The sequence below is a fragment of the Lotus japonicus genome, chromosome 3 (genome assembly GCF_012489685.1).
Source record: "Lotus japonicus ecotype B-129 chromosome 3, LjGifu_v1.2".
NCBI lineage: Eukaryota > Viridiplantae > Streptophyta > Magnoliopsida > Fabales > Fabaceae > Lotus > Lotus japonicus.
Genome location: NC_080043.1, coordinates 24,785,444 through 24,801,432, shown reverse-complemented (window position 1 = coordinate 24,801,432; position 15,989 = coordinate 24,785,444). Strand labels below are relative to the sequence as shown.

The 15,989-nt window shown below is 39.7% G+C and overlaps 2 protein-coding genes across 2 annotated transcripts; one reads left to right on the top strand and one right to left on the bottom strand.

Moving 5' to 3' along the window:
* Positions 1-12,439: 12,439 nt before the first annotated feature.
* LOC130743813 (agamous-like MADS-box protein AGL62) lies at positions 12,440-13,159 on the bottom strand. Its single transcript, XM_057596039.1, has one exon. The coding sequence runs from the start codon at positions 13,157-13,159 to the stop codon at positions 12,440-12,442; it is 720 nt and encodes a 239-aa protein (XP_057452022.1).
* A 2,210-nt stretch (positions 13,160-15,369) lies between these two features.
* LOC130743812 (uncharacterized) lies at positions 15,370-15,783 on the top strand. Its single transcript, XM_057596038.1, has one exon. It carries the CDS (start codon positions 15,370-15,372, stop codon positions 15,781-15,783), a length of 414 nt encoding a protein of 137 aa, XP_057452021.1.
* The last annotated feature ends 206 nt before the right edge of the window (positions 15,784-15,989 follow it).

Here is a 15,989-nt window from a genome sequence, read left to right as displayed (position 1 = left end):
AATGGGTCGTATGGAATGGTAAGGAGAGATGTTGGTTCTTCTGACCTAGAGGTTTGGTTCTGAAGCAGATTCCAGAGTGATGCTTCAGTAGGAGAAGGTTGAAAGAAGGAAGATCTTGGGGAATGTGGTGGAGAGGTGGTTTGTTCGGCTGGCTGGGATTCAGGAATAGGAGTGAGGGGATTTGAGGAGTGTTGGAGCAAGGCAGAAATAGGGAGTGCATCAAATAAATTCAAATCATCATCAGAAGCAAGTGCAGGCTTACTTGTATGTGCTGATGATCGAGTCACTCTGGCAGGAGGTTCAGTCCTTCTGACCACTGCAGCAGCTGGTTCCACCCGAGTAGGCTTCACCACGATTCTGACCTTCTTCTGCTTCTTCTTTGGAGGACTATCCTCACTATCATCATCATCACCATCATCAGGCTTTCTCTTCGTCTTCTTGACCAGAGGGACATCAGAGTCGTCAGAGGACTCTTCCAGAACCATCTTCCTCTGAGCTTTCTTCTTTGGAGGAGAAGGAAACTCTGAAGCTGGCGGTAGTCTGCTGATGAAATCATCAAGGTCAATCTCGAATCCTTGAGCTCTGAGGTCTTCAACATAGCATCTGATGGCTTCAGGATGGTCTGCTTGAGTCCACAGAGGGTAGTCATTCAGAGGCATTCTTCTTCCTCTGATCTCAGAAGATGAGTCTTCATGAGCAGGAGCAATCTTCTTCTGGATTAAGCCCATCTTCTTCAAGGAGTTTGCAGTGAAGACATCACTGACAATTGTGCTCAAATCCTCTGTGCAACCAGCATTGATCAAATCTTGCACCAAGTTGCTTTCAATGAGAAAGTCTGAGAGCAGCCTCCCAAAAGGGATGTATTTTATTGCAGACTTGATGGAGGCGGTGGTGCGAGACTTCCGGATGCATTCCTTCAAGTAGGAGAACAGGAAGTAGGGAAGGCAGATCTTCTCCTTGTCTTGAATGAAGAACAGCATCGCCTTCTGGTTGAAGTTGATGTAGTCTGGAGAACTGCCCTTCGGTCTCTGGTTTATGCAGTTGAGCAGGATCTTGTGCCAGATTCTGAGTTTGGGGTGAAGATCCATCACTTTGTAACTCGTCTTGCCCGGTTTGAAGGTGGTGTACAGGGCCTTGTTGACTATGTCCTTGGTGCTGGGTTTCAGCTTCGATTCCGTCAGTTGGAACCGATACCCATAAGCAGTTTCTGCTCCTAGCAGATTCACGAATGACTTCTCAGTGATAATGATCTTCCTGCCAAGAATGTGAGAGACCACCTGAGTGTCATCGCAGTCTGCGTGCTTCCAGAATTCCTTTACCAATTTCTCATACACCGGTCCTCGAAGTCGATTGAAATAGTTTCCCCAACCTTGAGCTTGGACTTCAGGACGAAGATCAAACCCATTTGCAGCCAAGTTATCGAGGTTGAATCTCCATTCTGCCAGGACTTGGAGTTCCTCAGGAGCAAATACGCAGTGAACGGCACAGCCCCGTTCTGTAATTGGAACAATCTGCTCTTGAGCTTGAACTTGTTCTTGTGCCGGGTTCTCAGAGCCCCTTTGACCCGTTGCCAAACCAACTTCCATATGAGGGAACTGAGGTGCATCTGCAGTAGATCTTCTGGTTTGTCTCACCATATTGAAGAGGTTGAAGGTTTGAGGTAGAAGATGAAGTTTGAAGGATGAAGAGAGATCGAGAGAGAAATCAAGAAAGAGGCGGTTTTGAAAAGCAGAGAGTGCGAGAGTGAAAACCGGAAGTGAACGAGAACGTGTGTGTATAGTGGGTTTTATCAGATAACCGTTGTTGATTCAAAAAGCACTTTAAGATCAACGGTTGAAAATTAAAGATTGATAGTAACAGTAAAATACACAATCACACACAGGAGATAAGCATATCTACACGCAATCATAACAGACTGTCACACGGGCACAAGGAATTATGCATCAGAAATTCTGACGCACGTGTTGTTGTCTCAGCTTCAGAGTCAGTACCAGTGGGCACACACACTCTGATTGAGTTACCTTCTGGACTAGACATCTTCTGATCAAGAAGTATCATAGTCAGAGGTTCTGATCCATCTTCACTCTGGACAAAAGTCCATGTTTAGATTTTTCAGAATAAAATTAAATCTATCCTCCGCTAAGGGCTTTGTAAAGATATCTGCCCATTGATGGTCAGTATCAACAAACTTCAGAAGAAGTACGCCCTTCTGCACATAATCTCTAATGAAGTGATACTTTACCTCAATGTGCTTTGCCCTTGAATGCAAGATAGGATTCTTGCTCAACGAGATTGCAGCAGTGTTATCACAATAAATTGGGATATTGCTCTCAAGGATCTGATAATCCTCCAGCTGATGTTTCATCCAGAGCATCTGAGTGCTGCATATTGCTGCTGAGATATATTCTGCCTCTGCAGTTGATAGTGCAATGGTTGATTGCCTCTTGCTTGCCCATGAGACTAGATTGCTTCCCAGAAATTGACAATTTCCAGAAGTACTTTTTCTCTCTGTTCTATCTCCAGCATAATCAGCATCACAATAACCTGAAAGCTTATACTCTGATGTTTTCTTATACATCAAGCCAAGGTTAGTGGTGCCTTTCAGATACCTTAGGATCCTCTTAACAGCAGTTAAGTGGGTTTCCCTTGGATCTGATTGGAAACGAGCACATAAGTGAACACTAAATAATATGTCTGGCCTAGATGCAGTTAAGTATAGAAGTGAACCTATCATTCCACGATAGAGCTCCTGACATACTTTACCACTTTTATCTTCTTTCTCCAAAATGCATGTAGGATGCATTGGAGTCTTGGCCACTGTAGATTCCAGCATATTGAACTTCTTCAGAAGTTCTTTAGTGTACTTGCTCTGATGGATATATGTTCCTTCTGGTGTTTGATCAACTTGTATTCCCAGAAAGTACTTTAATTCTCCCATCATACTCATCTCAAATTCAGCCTGCATCATCTCAGAAAATTCTTTGCATAGAGATTGATTAGCAGAACCAAATATAATATCATCAACATAAATTTGCACAATTAAGATATCATCTTTATAAGTCTTGCAAAAAAGAGTTGTATCTACTTTACCCCTTACAAACTCATTCTCCAGAAGGAATGAGCTAAGTCTCTCATACCATGCTCTGGGAGCTTGCTTCAGACCGTAGAGTGATTTCTTTAATTTGAACACATGGTCTGGTTTCTTTTCATCTTCAAAACCTGGGGGTTGATGAACATAGACTTCCTCTGAGATATAACCATTTAGGAAGGCACTCTTTACGTCCATCTGATGTAGAACTATGTTGTGATTTACTGAGAAGGAGATCAACAGTCTAATTGCCTCCAGTCTTGCTACCGGAGCAAATGTTTCAGTGTAGTCTATTCCTTCCTGCTGGCTGTAGCCTTGAGCAACTAGCCTTGCCTTGTTTCTGACTACTTTTCCTTTCTCATTTAGCTTGTTTCTGAATACCCATTTCGTTCCAATAACATGAACATTCTCAGGCTTCTTCACTAAGCTCCAAACATCGTTCTTGGAAAATTGATTCAGTTCTTCTTCCATGGCCAGAATCCAATCCTTGTCCTGAAGAGCTTCATCTATGGACTTGGGTTCAATTAAGGACACCAATCCTTTCAGACTCAGCAAGGTCTCTTCAGAGGGTCTGAAGGCAGATCTGGTTCTGACTGGTTCATCTTTGTTGCCCAGAATCAATTCCTTAGGGTGAGCTGCAGTGATTCTGCTCTTCTTCAGAGTTTGTGAGTTAGAGGGACCAGCTTCTTCCTCTGGTTCATCTTCCTCTGGCTCAACTTCCTCTGGAGCTTTGCCTTTGTCAGAAACATTAATGCTTAAATCTGCAAACTTTTCAACTAGCTTTGACTGGTCAGAGTCAAGCTTATCATCAAATCTAACATGAATAGATTCTTCAATAGTCTTAGCATCAGTATTATAAAATCTAAAACCTTTAGATCTATCAGAATAACCAAGTAATAGACACTTAGAAGACTTAGCATCAAATTTATGCAATCTATCCTTAGTATTGAGAACATAACAAACACAGCCAAAAGGATGAAAATAAGAAATGTTGGGTTTTATGTTCTTCCACAATTCATAAGGAGTCTTATTCAGAATTGGTCTCACAGAGATTCTGTTCTGAATGTAACATGCTGTATTTACTGCCTCTGCCCAAAAGTGCTTAGCCATGCCAGTTTCTTGGAGCATGGTTCTAGCCATCTCCTGAAGAGTTCTGTTCTTCCTCTCAACAACACCATTTTGTTGAGGAGTTCTGGGACAAGAGAAATCATGTGCAATTCCATAGGAATCAAACAGACTCTCAAACTTGTCATTCTCAAACTCTCCACCATGGTCACTTCTGACACGCACAATCCTACAAGCCTTCTCGTTTTGCACTTGAGCAATGAAGGTAGAGAACACAGCATGAGACTCATCCTTGCGGGTTAGAAACTTTACCCATGTCCAGCGGCTATAGTCATCAACGATAACCATCCCATATCTCTTGCCACCTATAGACTCAGTTTTCACTGGTCCAAAAAGGTCGATATGCAGAAGTTCCAACGGCCTTGAGGTTGAGACAACATTCTTTGCCTTGAAAGGGACTTTTGTGAATTTGCCTTTCTGACATGCTTCACAAAGAGCGTCTGAAGCGAACTTCAGATTGGGTAAGCCCCTGACAAGGTTTAGCTTGCTCAGCTGAGAAATCTTTCTCATACTGGCATGCCCTAACCGTCTATGCCATACCCACTGCTCTTCATTAACAGACAGAAGGCACTTCACATTCTGAGCCTCCAACTCAGATAATCTGATCTTATAAATGTTGTTCTTCCTCTTGCTGTTAAACAGAACAGAGCCATCGATCTGACTTACAGCCCGGCAGGACTTTTGATTGAATATAATATCATAACCCTTGTCAGCTAATTGACTTATAGACAATAAGTTATGTGTTAAGCCGTCTACCAATAAAACATTATCAATGCATGGACTACTATCTACACAAATAGTACCAGTACCAACAATTTTACCCTTTTCATTTCCTCCGAAGCCAACTTCGCCTCCAGGCTTAAGTTTCAGCTCTCGGAACATACGCTTTTCTCCCGTCATGTGACGCGAGCATCCACTGTCCAGATACCATGATTGGTGTTTCAGTGGAGCTATCAAGGATATCTGCAACATAGATGATCTTGTCCTTAGGTACCCACTTTCTGGGTCCTCTTTTGTTAGTTACCCCAGAGGTTCTGATCACCTTGGGTGTCTCAACATAATATTTTAAAGGAATATTTGCATGATATTTAGTCATAGAGAAAGATCCCTTTTTAAGAGGATGTTTAGCAACTTTAGCAGGTACAGGATCAGGCAATATGGTACCAGAGGGAACAAAGCATTCATACAAGGATTTAGCTTTAGACACAGAAGGCTCATTTCTAATTGGTTTAGAATAGCCAATGCCATGCATTCCATTTCTGCTTACGCCATAGATCATTGAAGCCATTAAGCTTCTATCCACGCTTTTAGCTAGGAATCTTTGAAAAGACTTTTCATACTTAGATTCATTTCTACAATCAGAGGCATCACAGGCAACAATTTCTTCTAACTTAGCAATCTGGTTCTTAAGCACAGAGTTAGAATTTACCAAAGCATGATTTTCATTTTTCAAATCAGAAATAATTTTCTCATGTTCAGAAGGAGTCTTAGAGACAGCAGATAAGTTCTTTTTCAACTTTTTATGCTTAGACAATAAAGAGTTATACTTATCCATGATATCAGACAAAGCATGTTTCAGTTCAGAGGTAGAGAAGGAAGCGAATACCTCATTTTCATCGTCTGAGTTAGGATCTCCTTCTGATTCTGAGTCAGAGTCAACAGCTTCCTTTGACTCTGCTCCTTTGTCTTTGACAATGGCCATGAGTCCTTGGACTTCACCATCAGAGTCAACATCCTCTGACTCTGATTCATCGAATGTCACCATCAGACTCTTCTTGGTCTTGAAGTGCTTCTTTGCCTTCTTGTCTTTCTTCAACTTTGGACAATCACTTTTGTAGTGTCCAGATTCTTTGCACTCAAAACATGTGACTTCCTTGATTGAAGACTTCTTCTGGCCTGAGGACTCATACTTGCCTTTTGCCTTTCCAGAGCCTTTGAACTTGCTCTGCCTGTGCTTCCAGATGCGGTTGAGTCTCTTGGAGATCAGAGTCAGCTCATCTTCATCAGAATCTTCTGATGCTTCTTCAGATTCTTCTTCTTCAGCTTGAAGAGCCTTTGACTTCTCAACCTTAGCCTTTTCAGATTTGGATTTCAAGGCTATGGACTTTTTCCTCAGATCTTGCATCTCTGAGCGTTTCAGCTCATGGCACTTCAAAATGCTGATGAGTTCTTCTAAACTCATATTCTCAACGTCTCTCGTGAGCTCTATTGAAGTCACCAAAGGCATCCAACTTTCAGGAAGACACCTGATGACCCTTATGACATGATCTTTTGTTGTGTAGCTCTTGTTGAGAGGTCGTATGCCAGCTACAAGCAATTGAAATCTGGAGAACATTTCTTCAATGGACTCATTTGGCTCCATGATGAAGGATTCATACTTTTGGATCAAAGACAATGCCTTTGATTCTTTGACTTTCTTGTTTCCTTCATGAGACATCTTCAGAGAATCAAAAATGCCTTTAGCAAACTCACGATCTGTAATCTTCTGGTACTCCTCATAGGAAATAGCACTTAGAAGAATTGCTCTTGCTTTGTGATGTTGTGAGTACAGCTTCTTTTGATCTGCAGTCATCTCTGACCTTGGGATCTTCTTGCCATCTGCATCAACTGGACGCTCATAGCCATCCACAATAATATCCCAGAGATCTGCATCGAAACCCAGAAAGAAACTTTCCAGTCTATCTTTCCAATATTCGAACCTTTGACCATCGAACATAGGAGGCTTTGCGTTGTAACCATCTCTTTGAGTTTCACTGGTGGTGGCAGCCATTGTTTTTCACACCGGCCCGGATCACTGAACACTGTTAGGTGTGGTAATCAGAACTTGCGCTCTGATACCAATTGAAGGTATGAAAAACGGTAGAAAGGGGGGGTTTGAATAACGTTTTCAGAACAAAACTTCCACCTTAAAGATTTTGACAAATCTTTCGAGAACTTAAGTGCTAAAGATAAGAGATAGAAAAGCACACAAGGATTTTATCCTGGTTCACTTGATAAATCACTCAAGCTACTCCAGTCCACCCGTTAAGGTGATTTCTTCCTTCTTAGAATGAAGGCAATCCACTAATCAGGTAAGAGTTACAACTGCACTTGAAACCTACAAGTGACTAACAATTACACTTACTTAGCTCACACTAAGATTCACTCACTTAGTCTTCTCTAGGATCCGATCAACCTTGATCTCCTAAAGGCAAACTATACAACTATATATGAAGTTCTTGTTTACAAAGAAAGTGCTTCTAAAAAGCTTATAGTAAACACAATAAATTTCAAGATGAAAGAAAGCTTAGAATATTTTGAATATGTCTTGCGCGTGTATGTTGCTTCTACTTGGTTTCTTCTTCGCAGCTTCTTTCAATCTTCAGCCTTTATATATACTCCAAGGATTAGGGTTGAGCGTTGCATGGGAAATGCTACCGTTGGAGGGCAGTTCTGGAAAATCCAGCTTCTGCTGTGGCTGAGAACGTTAGGTAGGTCGTCAGGAAGGTACACTTGCTTTTGTACTTGGATAGCGACTTGACCTTTTAACCTAGGAGACTTCTGATCAGAGGAATACTTCATATTGGAACTTGTGAAGCCGGTTGATCAGAGTCAGAGGGAAAGCACAGATCCTCTGACCATTGTATCTTCTGATTCTGAACTCAGAGGGAAGAACATGGCCTTCAGAGTTTCTTGCTTCTGGACATCAGAGTTTCCACTATTCAGCTTCTGGATCTTCAGAGTCTTCTACACCATCAGAACATCTGAACCTTCAGTGTTTCTTGGTTATCAGAACTTCTGGATCTTCAGAGCTTCTAGCGACTGAGTCCACATCAGAGTTTGTATAGCTTCAGAACTTCTGAAGCTTTTCCACTGTTCATACTGAACATGGTGAATGCGAAAGCGTTGCTTGGGTTACCCTTTATACACAGTGCTTCTGATTTGTGTGAGATTGAGTTGAGGTCAGAGCCTGTAAATAGCACACTCAGAAAAACACGTTAGAGTACCACAATTGTTCATATCAAAAGGTTAACTTGTAATCATCAAAACATAGAGTTGTACTACTAGATCAAAACTTGATCTTACAGGCTTGTGATATATTGAGCATTCAAATTACAACCGTAGCATCGGAATCCTCTTTTAGTATTGGCTCTCGTGTTCTCAACAAATATCGAAGCTCTCTTCTCCCCAAGAATGTGCAAGCTTTGATTTGTACAAGAAATTGGTTGCTAGGATTTGATGTTCAAGGTAATTATTGCATTCTTTCATGTACGAAATGTTTACAAAATCATACATTGAATTATTTTTTACCTTTTAAATTTATTATCAATTATGACTTATAACATTTGAATTTGAGTTGTAGGAGATGAAGAAGAAGATGAAAATGAGGAGGGAGCTTAATCAAAAGATGAAGCAAGCTACATCCAAGAATGTTGAATGAAGAATTGATGATTGATGCATGAATTAGATATTTGATGTTTTGGTTTGTTTTAGATTTTTAAGACATGTTTGTTCAACTTTAAGACTTGTAAGACTTGTATGCATTACTTAAGGGCTTCATGTTTGGATTTGTTAGACTTAATGTTTGGATTTGTAAGACTTCTTTTATGTTATTGAATTTATAGTAATATTATGCAAGAAGTTAAGAATGAATTTGAGTTTACTAATTATGAATTATTATGTATCAACAAAGTTTGACAACTTTGGAAAGAAATCCATTTATTTTTTAATTTAGTCATTTATAAGGTTTTTAATGAAAAAAAATATTTTTAATTTAGTTTTAAATTGCATTTTTATTATTTTTTAATTTGGCTTGTGGCCCGCGGGCCAGCTTGCTTATCCGCGGGGCGGGGGTGGACCAGCGTAATAGAGGCCCGTTTAAATGCGGGCCTACGTAGTGCAGGCCTATGCGGGGCGAGCCTATGCGGGGCGGTTTAACCGCATACCCAGCTCTAATCAGCACATTACATGTGGTGTACACGCGTTAAGGCATTGTGGACTCTGGTGGCCACAACTAAAATCAAGGCGAGGGAACCAAGCGTCATCGCCGCAAGCCCGCTTGTGGACTTGGGCCGCCAAGGGAACGTGGCAAGACGTTCAAAATTTTAATTTCAAAGCTTTAATTATCAAGCCATGTTGGCCATTATTCTTCGTTGTTAGACCTCACGTTTTAGCGTTAATTAGCTTCTCATGGTCGTCGCCCTAGTTTTTCTACTTAAAGACACACTTAGCTCTCATGCTTCGAGCTCGGTGTCTTGTGGACTTCTGGACTAGGCGAGACCCCAGGGTCCCTCACCCAGGACCACCAGCTTAGGGCGACGAGTGGACCAGGGACTTGGGCCTCCTCTATTTTAAAAAATATCTTAACATGTCAAATTTCAATATTTCACCATTGATTTAATTTTCTCTTGTTAGACACACAATAATAATCAACGATGAGTGTGAGATGATCAAAGTTTAAATGTGGGATTGAATACTTTCTGTCCAAAACTACATTGTGTTCAAAAATGCATCGTGGGTCCCTCGCCCAGGACCGCCAGCTTAGGGCGACGAGCGGACCAGAGACTTGGGCCTCCTCCCAGAGGCCCAACCGGCCCATTAGGAAGGGTTAAAGGCGCCAAGCCCAACTCCACATCTATAAATAGGGGATGAATACCAATTGTAAAGGACTCTTAGCTCATTTGAGAAATAACAAGATTGAAATTCAGTTACTTTCTCTCTCTAAAGCGGTTACGCTCTCATTCTTTCTAGGAATCGCACATCATGTTCCTTAAACTCTAGGTACTATACCTCATCTCAATGTTCATGGATAGAACACCCGGCACCCCCGCTATCACATCAGACCGCTAGAAAAGTGTTTAATATTACATATTAATTTTTGTTTTCACAAATGCACTCCAGTAATTGCCTTCTGACCGTTAGAAATTGTTTTATATTAGAAATATTCATTTTTAAATACAAAAAGTAAAACTCTATCACATTCATCTCTCTTCTCTTTTTATCATACCAAACAAACTCTAAATCTACTCTATTTCTCACCTATTTCTCTTGACTCAATTTTCTTTTCTCTACTCTCTCTCTTCTCTACCAAACACGCCCTTAAGCATCTCTACCAAGGTAAAAAATGAGAGTTGCAGTTAGAATATTCTGGAGGTTTGGAGCTCTCAATCGGTAATATTTTCTTTTTCATTTTTTATTTTTTAAAATGTTTTAAGTGTTTTGGGGAGGAAGCAAGTTTGTAATGTATTTCACATTTGTGACATTTTTTTGTTATGTATATCCTTAATTTATTAGAGTGACTTGAGTTTAACCCGTAATTTATTGTTTCACTAAAAGATATAATTTACACTTGGATTTCCAACGATCTCTTTCTCAAGTTTCAATTATCACAAAAGACACTTCACACTTATTAAATATGTGATGAATAAATATATATACAACAAATAATAATCATAAATAAATTTATTATTCAATTTTGATAGATAAAAATAACATTTTATTAAACTTAAATTATTAATTAAAAAAGGCACGAGGGGTGCGCACCCAAAAAACAAAAAAATATTGCAGCTATAAATATAAGCAAACAGAGAAAACAGAAGAAACATGATACCTAACATACCTTAAAAAATGAAGACGATACTACAACTAGAGAGGAGAAAACATACCCGCGAGACCACCACCAGGGAGCACCACATGAAAGTATGAACCAATAAAAAACCATCGTCGCACAACGCCACACCAGCTACGCAAACAACCAACCGATTCCCCCGCCAACAACAACCGCACAAACAACAACCAGACACACCACCCAACCTCCCACGATGCCAGCCTAACCAAACTAACACATCGCTCGAAGACACATTGTTGGATTGAACTGTCACTCATACACATAAAAGTGAAAACCCCTCACCCTACCAGACAGCCACAACTAGGCTATTAGCTGAGCATCAAACGCTGTCTCCTCATGCATAGCGTCATCTATAAAAATAACCAAAATTCGACGTAACCAAAGAGACCAAGCCACTGTGAACCAAATAACATGAAACACTACATTCTGTTTAGAGTTTAGAGTGAAGTGGACGTGCTACAACATATGACTTCTATAACCCTTGGAAGCGTTGTACTCAAACCAAACCCCCAATGGCATCTTGCCCACACCTTTGCAGCAACTGGACACAACACCAGAAGGTGATCAATATTCTCTTCCACCTATGAACAAAAAGTACAACAAGCACCATTACCTAAATAAATTATCTTCCTCTTCACCAATCTGCTCTAATTGATAAATGACTTTCTCAGAGTTTGATCTTGTGACATTACCCTTACAAGTTGTTTGATTGATTGGAATAATTTTCGTTGAATTTAAATTATTAGTGACGTAAAAATAAATATACATAAAAATAATAATAATAATGGACATTTATTATACAATTGCTTAATAGATGAAAAAAACATTTTAATAAATTTAAATTATTAATGAAGTAATATATATATATATATATTATTCATCATTATCTTATTTTTACTGGATTGATTAGCTTTAAATCATACAAATGTTATTAGATAATAATTTTTTTGTCATCAATTGACAACAAGTTAAGGGAAAAAGTTTGGGTAATATGATTGCAGAAGATTTGGAAAACATGGTTATAATATTAACGACAACTTTTGGTGTTTTTATGATCCAATGTAATATGTACTTATATGAGAATGTTGCTATTATGATTTCTTTTTATTTTAATAAAGTTGTACTTAAAAAAAAGATTTTGGTGATACGCTAATACACTCATATTCAGTGAAATATAGGTATAGAAGAAACATAAATGAAATATAAGATCAATAGTGAGCTTGAAAAAGAAAATAAAATAGAAGAAACAGTGGAGTATGAACAATGGAGAGATAATTTAAAACGCAGTCATCTGAAAACTTAATGCAGTACTCCCGGATAGTATCTTAGATGGTAAATGATATGATCGCTAATTATTCTTTAGTATTGTTTATTTCGTTATTTTGGCTAATCTACGAAAAAATTCCACAATTAATCTAAATAATATTTTTAAGTAAAAGAAACAATATTATTAATATCATGAAAGAAGGATATTGTTAACAACCGTCTCAGGTAAAGTAAGCATATATATGATAAGAGCAACTAGCCAAACTATAGCACATAGAAAGAGAGTTAAAGCATAAGAAACTAGGTATGTTGTACAAGACAAACCAACAACCTAAGGGCATCAGAAGATTGTCTTAGAAGGATCCAAAGGGTCCTCCATACCCTCCCATGCTATCCGAACCAAACAATATATGAGCTTGCATTATGGGCCCTTGAAAAAATTGTTCTTGAAACATTCGAGGAGGCGGTGGAGGTGGGTGATTGAAAGGGATAATGGCGTTGGCAAGACCACCTGAAACATCAAAAAATTGATGTGTTGGTGGGTTGGTAGCAGCGACAACGGAACCATGGCTGGTGACATCATTCTTGAGCTTATGCAGCGCCTTCTTGAATTTCATAAGCGGAGATATGCTCATCTTCTCAACTTGACAAGCCCACCCAAACTGGCCAAAGGCTGCCTTGAGTAGGCAACTCAACTGTTCATCTTGCTTCTTGCCATCTTCCAGACGATTGTTGATTTCTGTGAGTTGTTCACTGCGAGCATGCACATTGACACTTCTCTGAGCCTCAATGTGTCGCATGACATTGGAAGTTGGTTGGGGGGCCTCGGAGAGGTAGCGTTGGATGACATCATCTACGCAAGGGTTGCCAAAGGAGAATACCTTCCCACTGGGTGAGAAGATGATGAGAACAAACTCTCCACCACAGAGGATGCAAAGCTCATTGACTTTCTTGAAGAGCCCACCACGACGCTTTGAGAAAGCGACTTGCAGACTATTCGGGTTGGTAATTTTTTTCATCTCTATCTTTCTTCTTCCCTGACTTTTTTTTCTAGAGGTTTCTGCAGTTGACATGTTTGCAGGATGAATGAAATGAAGAGAAACGATGAAATTAAAGTTAAGAGGATGAGTTGCAGACACAATTTGGAATGAGGTGTGAAGAGGTGTTTTATAGGCGTTTCTTATGCACAAATTTTTGTTGCATTAAAATATTTCCAAATTGAGAGGTATCCACCTTTGAAAGACTTATATGGTAGAAAATTAATTGTGAATGAATGATGCTCTAGGGACAGTTGTTCATAGTGTGTTTATCCTTACTCAGCAATGCAGAGATAAAATTTAGGAGATAGTTGTAGGCACTTTTGTATTAATAAATAAAAATCAATTTATTAAATATTAATATATAGTAATATGGTTTAAATAAAAATCAATCATTTGTTATTCATTAATATGGTTTAAGGTGTTTTAAAATTATATTTATTAATATATTTAACAAAAATTTATTAATACGTTAATTTTTTAGTTACTATTGAACTAAATGTTAAAGTTATAGTATGTTAATTAATTTTTTAAATTTAATAATATGTAATGTAAATAAATTACTTTATTTTCTTTTGAAATAATAATTAACAACTAATATTATAATTAATATTATACAATGTTAGCTTTTTAGTTAATAATAAGTATACTATATAATATAACTAGTAATTAATGTATTAATAAGCCTTAACTAAAATAAAAATATTCAATATATTCATTAATATTTTCCCATAAAAATAGTTCCAATATATTACATTAAACTAATTTTTTTTTTATGTTTATGTTCCATCTACAATAAAGTGTCATATACACGCGGATGAAACTGCAGATTTTTTTTATAGAAAAATATTAGTTGTTAATTGTTAGTAAATAAGTTTCCTCACGAGGGTTTGAACTCTGACCTTTCACTCTTCAATAACCTTCATTTCCCTTGGCTCATCAAGTGGGCTACCCATCCCTCCATGGATGAAACTGTTGACAATGACAAATATTATTTAAGTGTTAAATACAAAAATAAAAATAAAAATAAAAATAAAAATAAATCACCATAAGTAGCATCGAAACTAGTTTCCGTCTCAAAATTTGAATGAATACTACTATCAACTATTAATTAGTCTTACTGTTAACTATTTCAGTTAAAAATGTGTAATATTATATGAGTATAAAACAAAAAAGCTAAAAATAATTATTGGACTGGGCGAGACCCTAGGGTCCCTCGCCCAAGAGCGCCAGCTTAGGGCGATGAGCGGACCAGGGATTTGGGCCTACTCACCGAGGCCCAACCGGCCCAATAGGAAGGGTTAGAGGCGCCAAGCCCAACTCCACATCTATAAATAGGGGGTGAATACCAATTGGAAAGGACTTTGGGCTCTTTTGAGAAATAACAAGATTGAAATTCAGTTACTTTCTCTCTCTAAAGCGGTTACGCTCTCATTCTCTCTAGGAATCTCACATCACGTTCCTTACACTCTAGGTACTATACCTCATCTCAATGTTCATGGATAGCATATTTGGTGTCGTCGATGGTGAACGGTAGATTTCGATTCTCGGACTACGTGGATTGTGATTTGATCCAGAGAAGTTCGATTTTCTGTGTGATTTTCTTCGGTTTTTAGATTTTTTTGGTCGAGTTCTTCGTCTCAATAGCGAAGATAGATGGAGACACGTCGTCGACGACGCGACGAAGATTAGGCGCGGCAGCGCGGTTCACCTCCACGTCGCGTGAGAGGCAGGACGCGACGCGAGCAGGTTCACCGTGAAGAAACCGATCAGTTAACTCCTCCGCCACCACATCCACCTCCTCATTCTCCAACGCCTCCACTACCTTCTCCGCTAACTTCACCGGAGCAGCAGAGGTCACCGGTGCGCTCACCCGGAGCTTCGGGAGAGGAGACTCCGACACCTCAAGCACTGATATCCGGACAAGATTGGAGGCGCTTGGTCCGTAGCATCGATGATATACGGCATCGAAATTATTACTTACAGGAACAGTTGGAATATTATCGTTACGAGCAACAGGATGAAAGGGAGCGAGAAGCGGAAGCCGTGGCTGAATTTGAGCCGTTCTCGGCGGCAGTGAGGGAGGTGGCTATCTCGGATAACATAAAAAATATTGTCCTCGAGACATATAGCGGAAAGTTGATCCCAAGGAGCACCTGCTATATTTTAACACAAAAATGGTAATTAGTGCCGCTTCTGACGCTGTAAAGTGCAGAATGTTTCCAGCTACGTTCAAAGGCACGGCCATGGCGTGGTTCACAACTCTACCTCGAGGATCGATCACGAATTTTTGTGATTTCTCATCAAAGTTCCTCGTCCAGTTTTCCGCCAGTAAAACCAAGCAGATGACAATTGAGGATCTGGACAATGTCCGCCAGTCCGAGGGCGAGACTCTGAAGCAATACGTGAAACGATTCAGCGCGACGTCCGTCAAGATTGAGGAATCAGAGCCGCATGCTTGTGCGCGTGCCTTCAAGAACGGATTGCAGCCGGGGAAGCTGAATAGCAAATTGAGTCGTAAGCCAGCTCGGTCCATGGCAGAGATCCGCGCGCGAGCGAACACCTACATTCTGGACGAGGAGGATGATGCTTTCAAGCGAAGGCGCGCGAAAAAGGAGAAGGATGGCGAACAGAGGGACGCATCGCCAGAAGGAAAATAGAGTAAGGAGAGAGGAGAGGGCAGCAAGAGGCGAGACAGGAAAGTGAGGACAGGGGAAAAGGCTGTGAAGGAGCCATTGTACCCTAAGAGGGAAAATTTCGAGCGCCGCAGACCGTGGCATCAAGTTGACTCTCGTCAGCGAGAGGAGTCAGGGAAGAGTCTAAATGCACATTTTACGGAGCTACTTCGTGAGGTCAAGGCGACCCA

What these genes read in the sequence shown, in the direction of transcription:
- LOC130743813 (XM_057596039.1), bottom strand. Translation starts at nt 13,159, where the DNA reads ATGTCAACTGCAGAAACCTCTAGAAAAAAAAGTCAGGGAAGAAGAAAG.
- LOC130743812 (XM_057596038.1), top strand. Translation starts at nt 15,370, where the DNA reads ATGGCGTGGTTCACAACTCTACCTCGAGGATCGATCACGAATTTTTGT.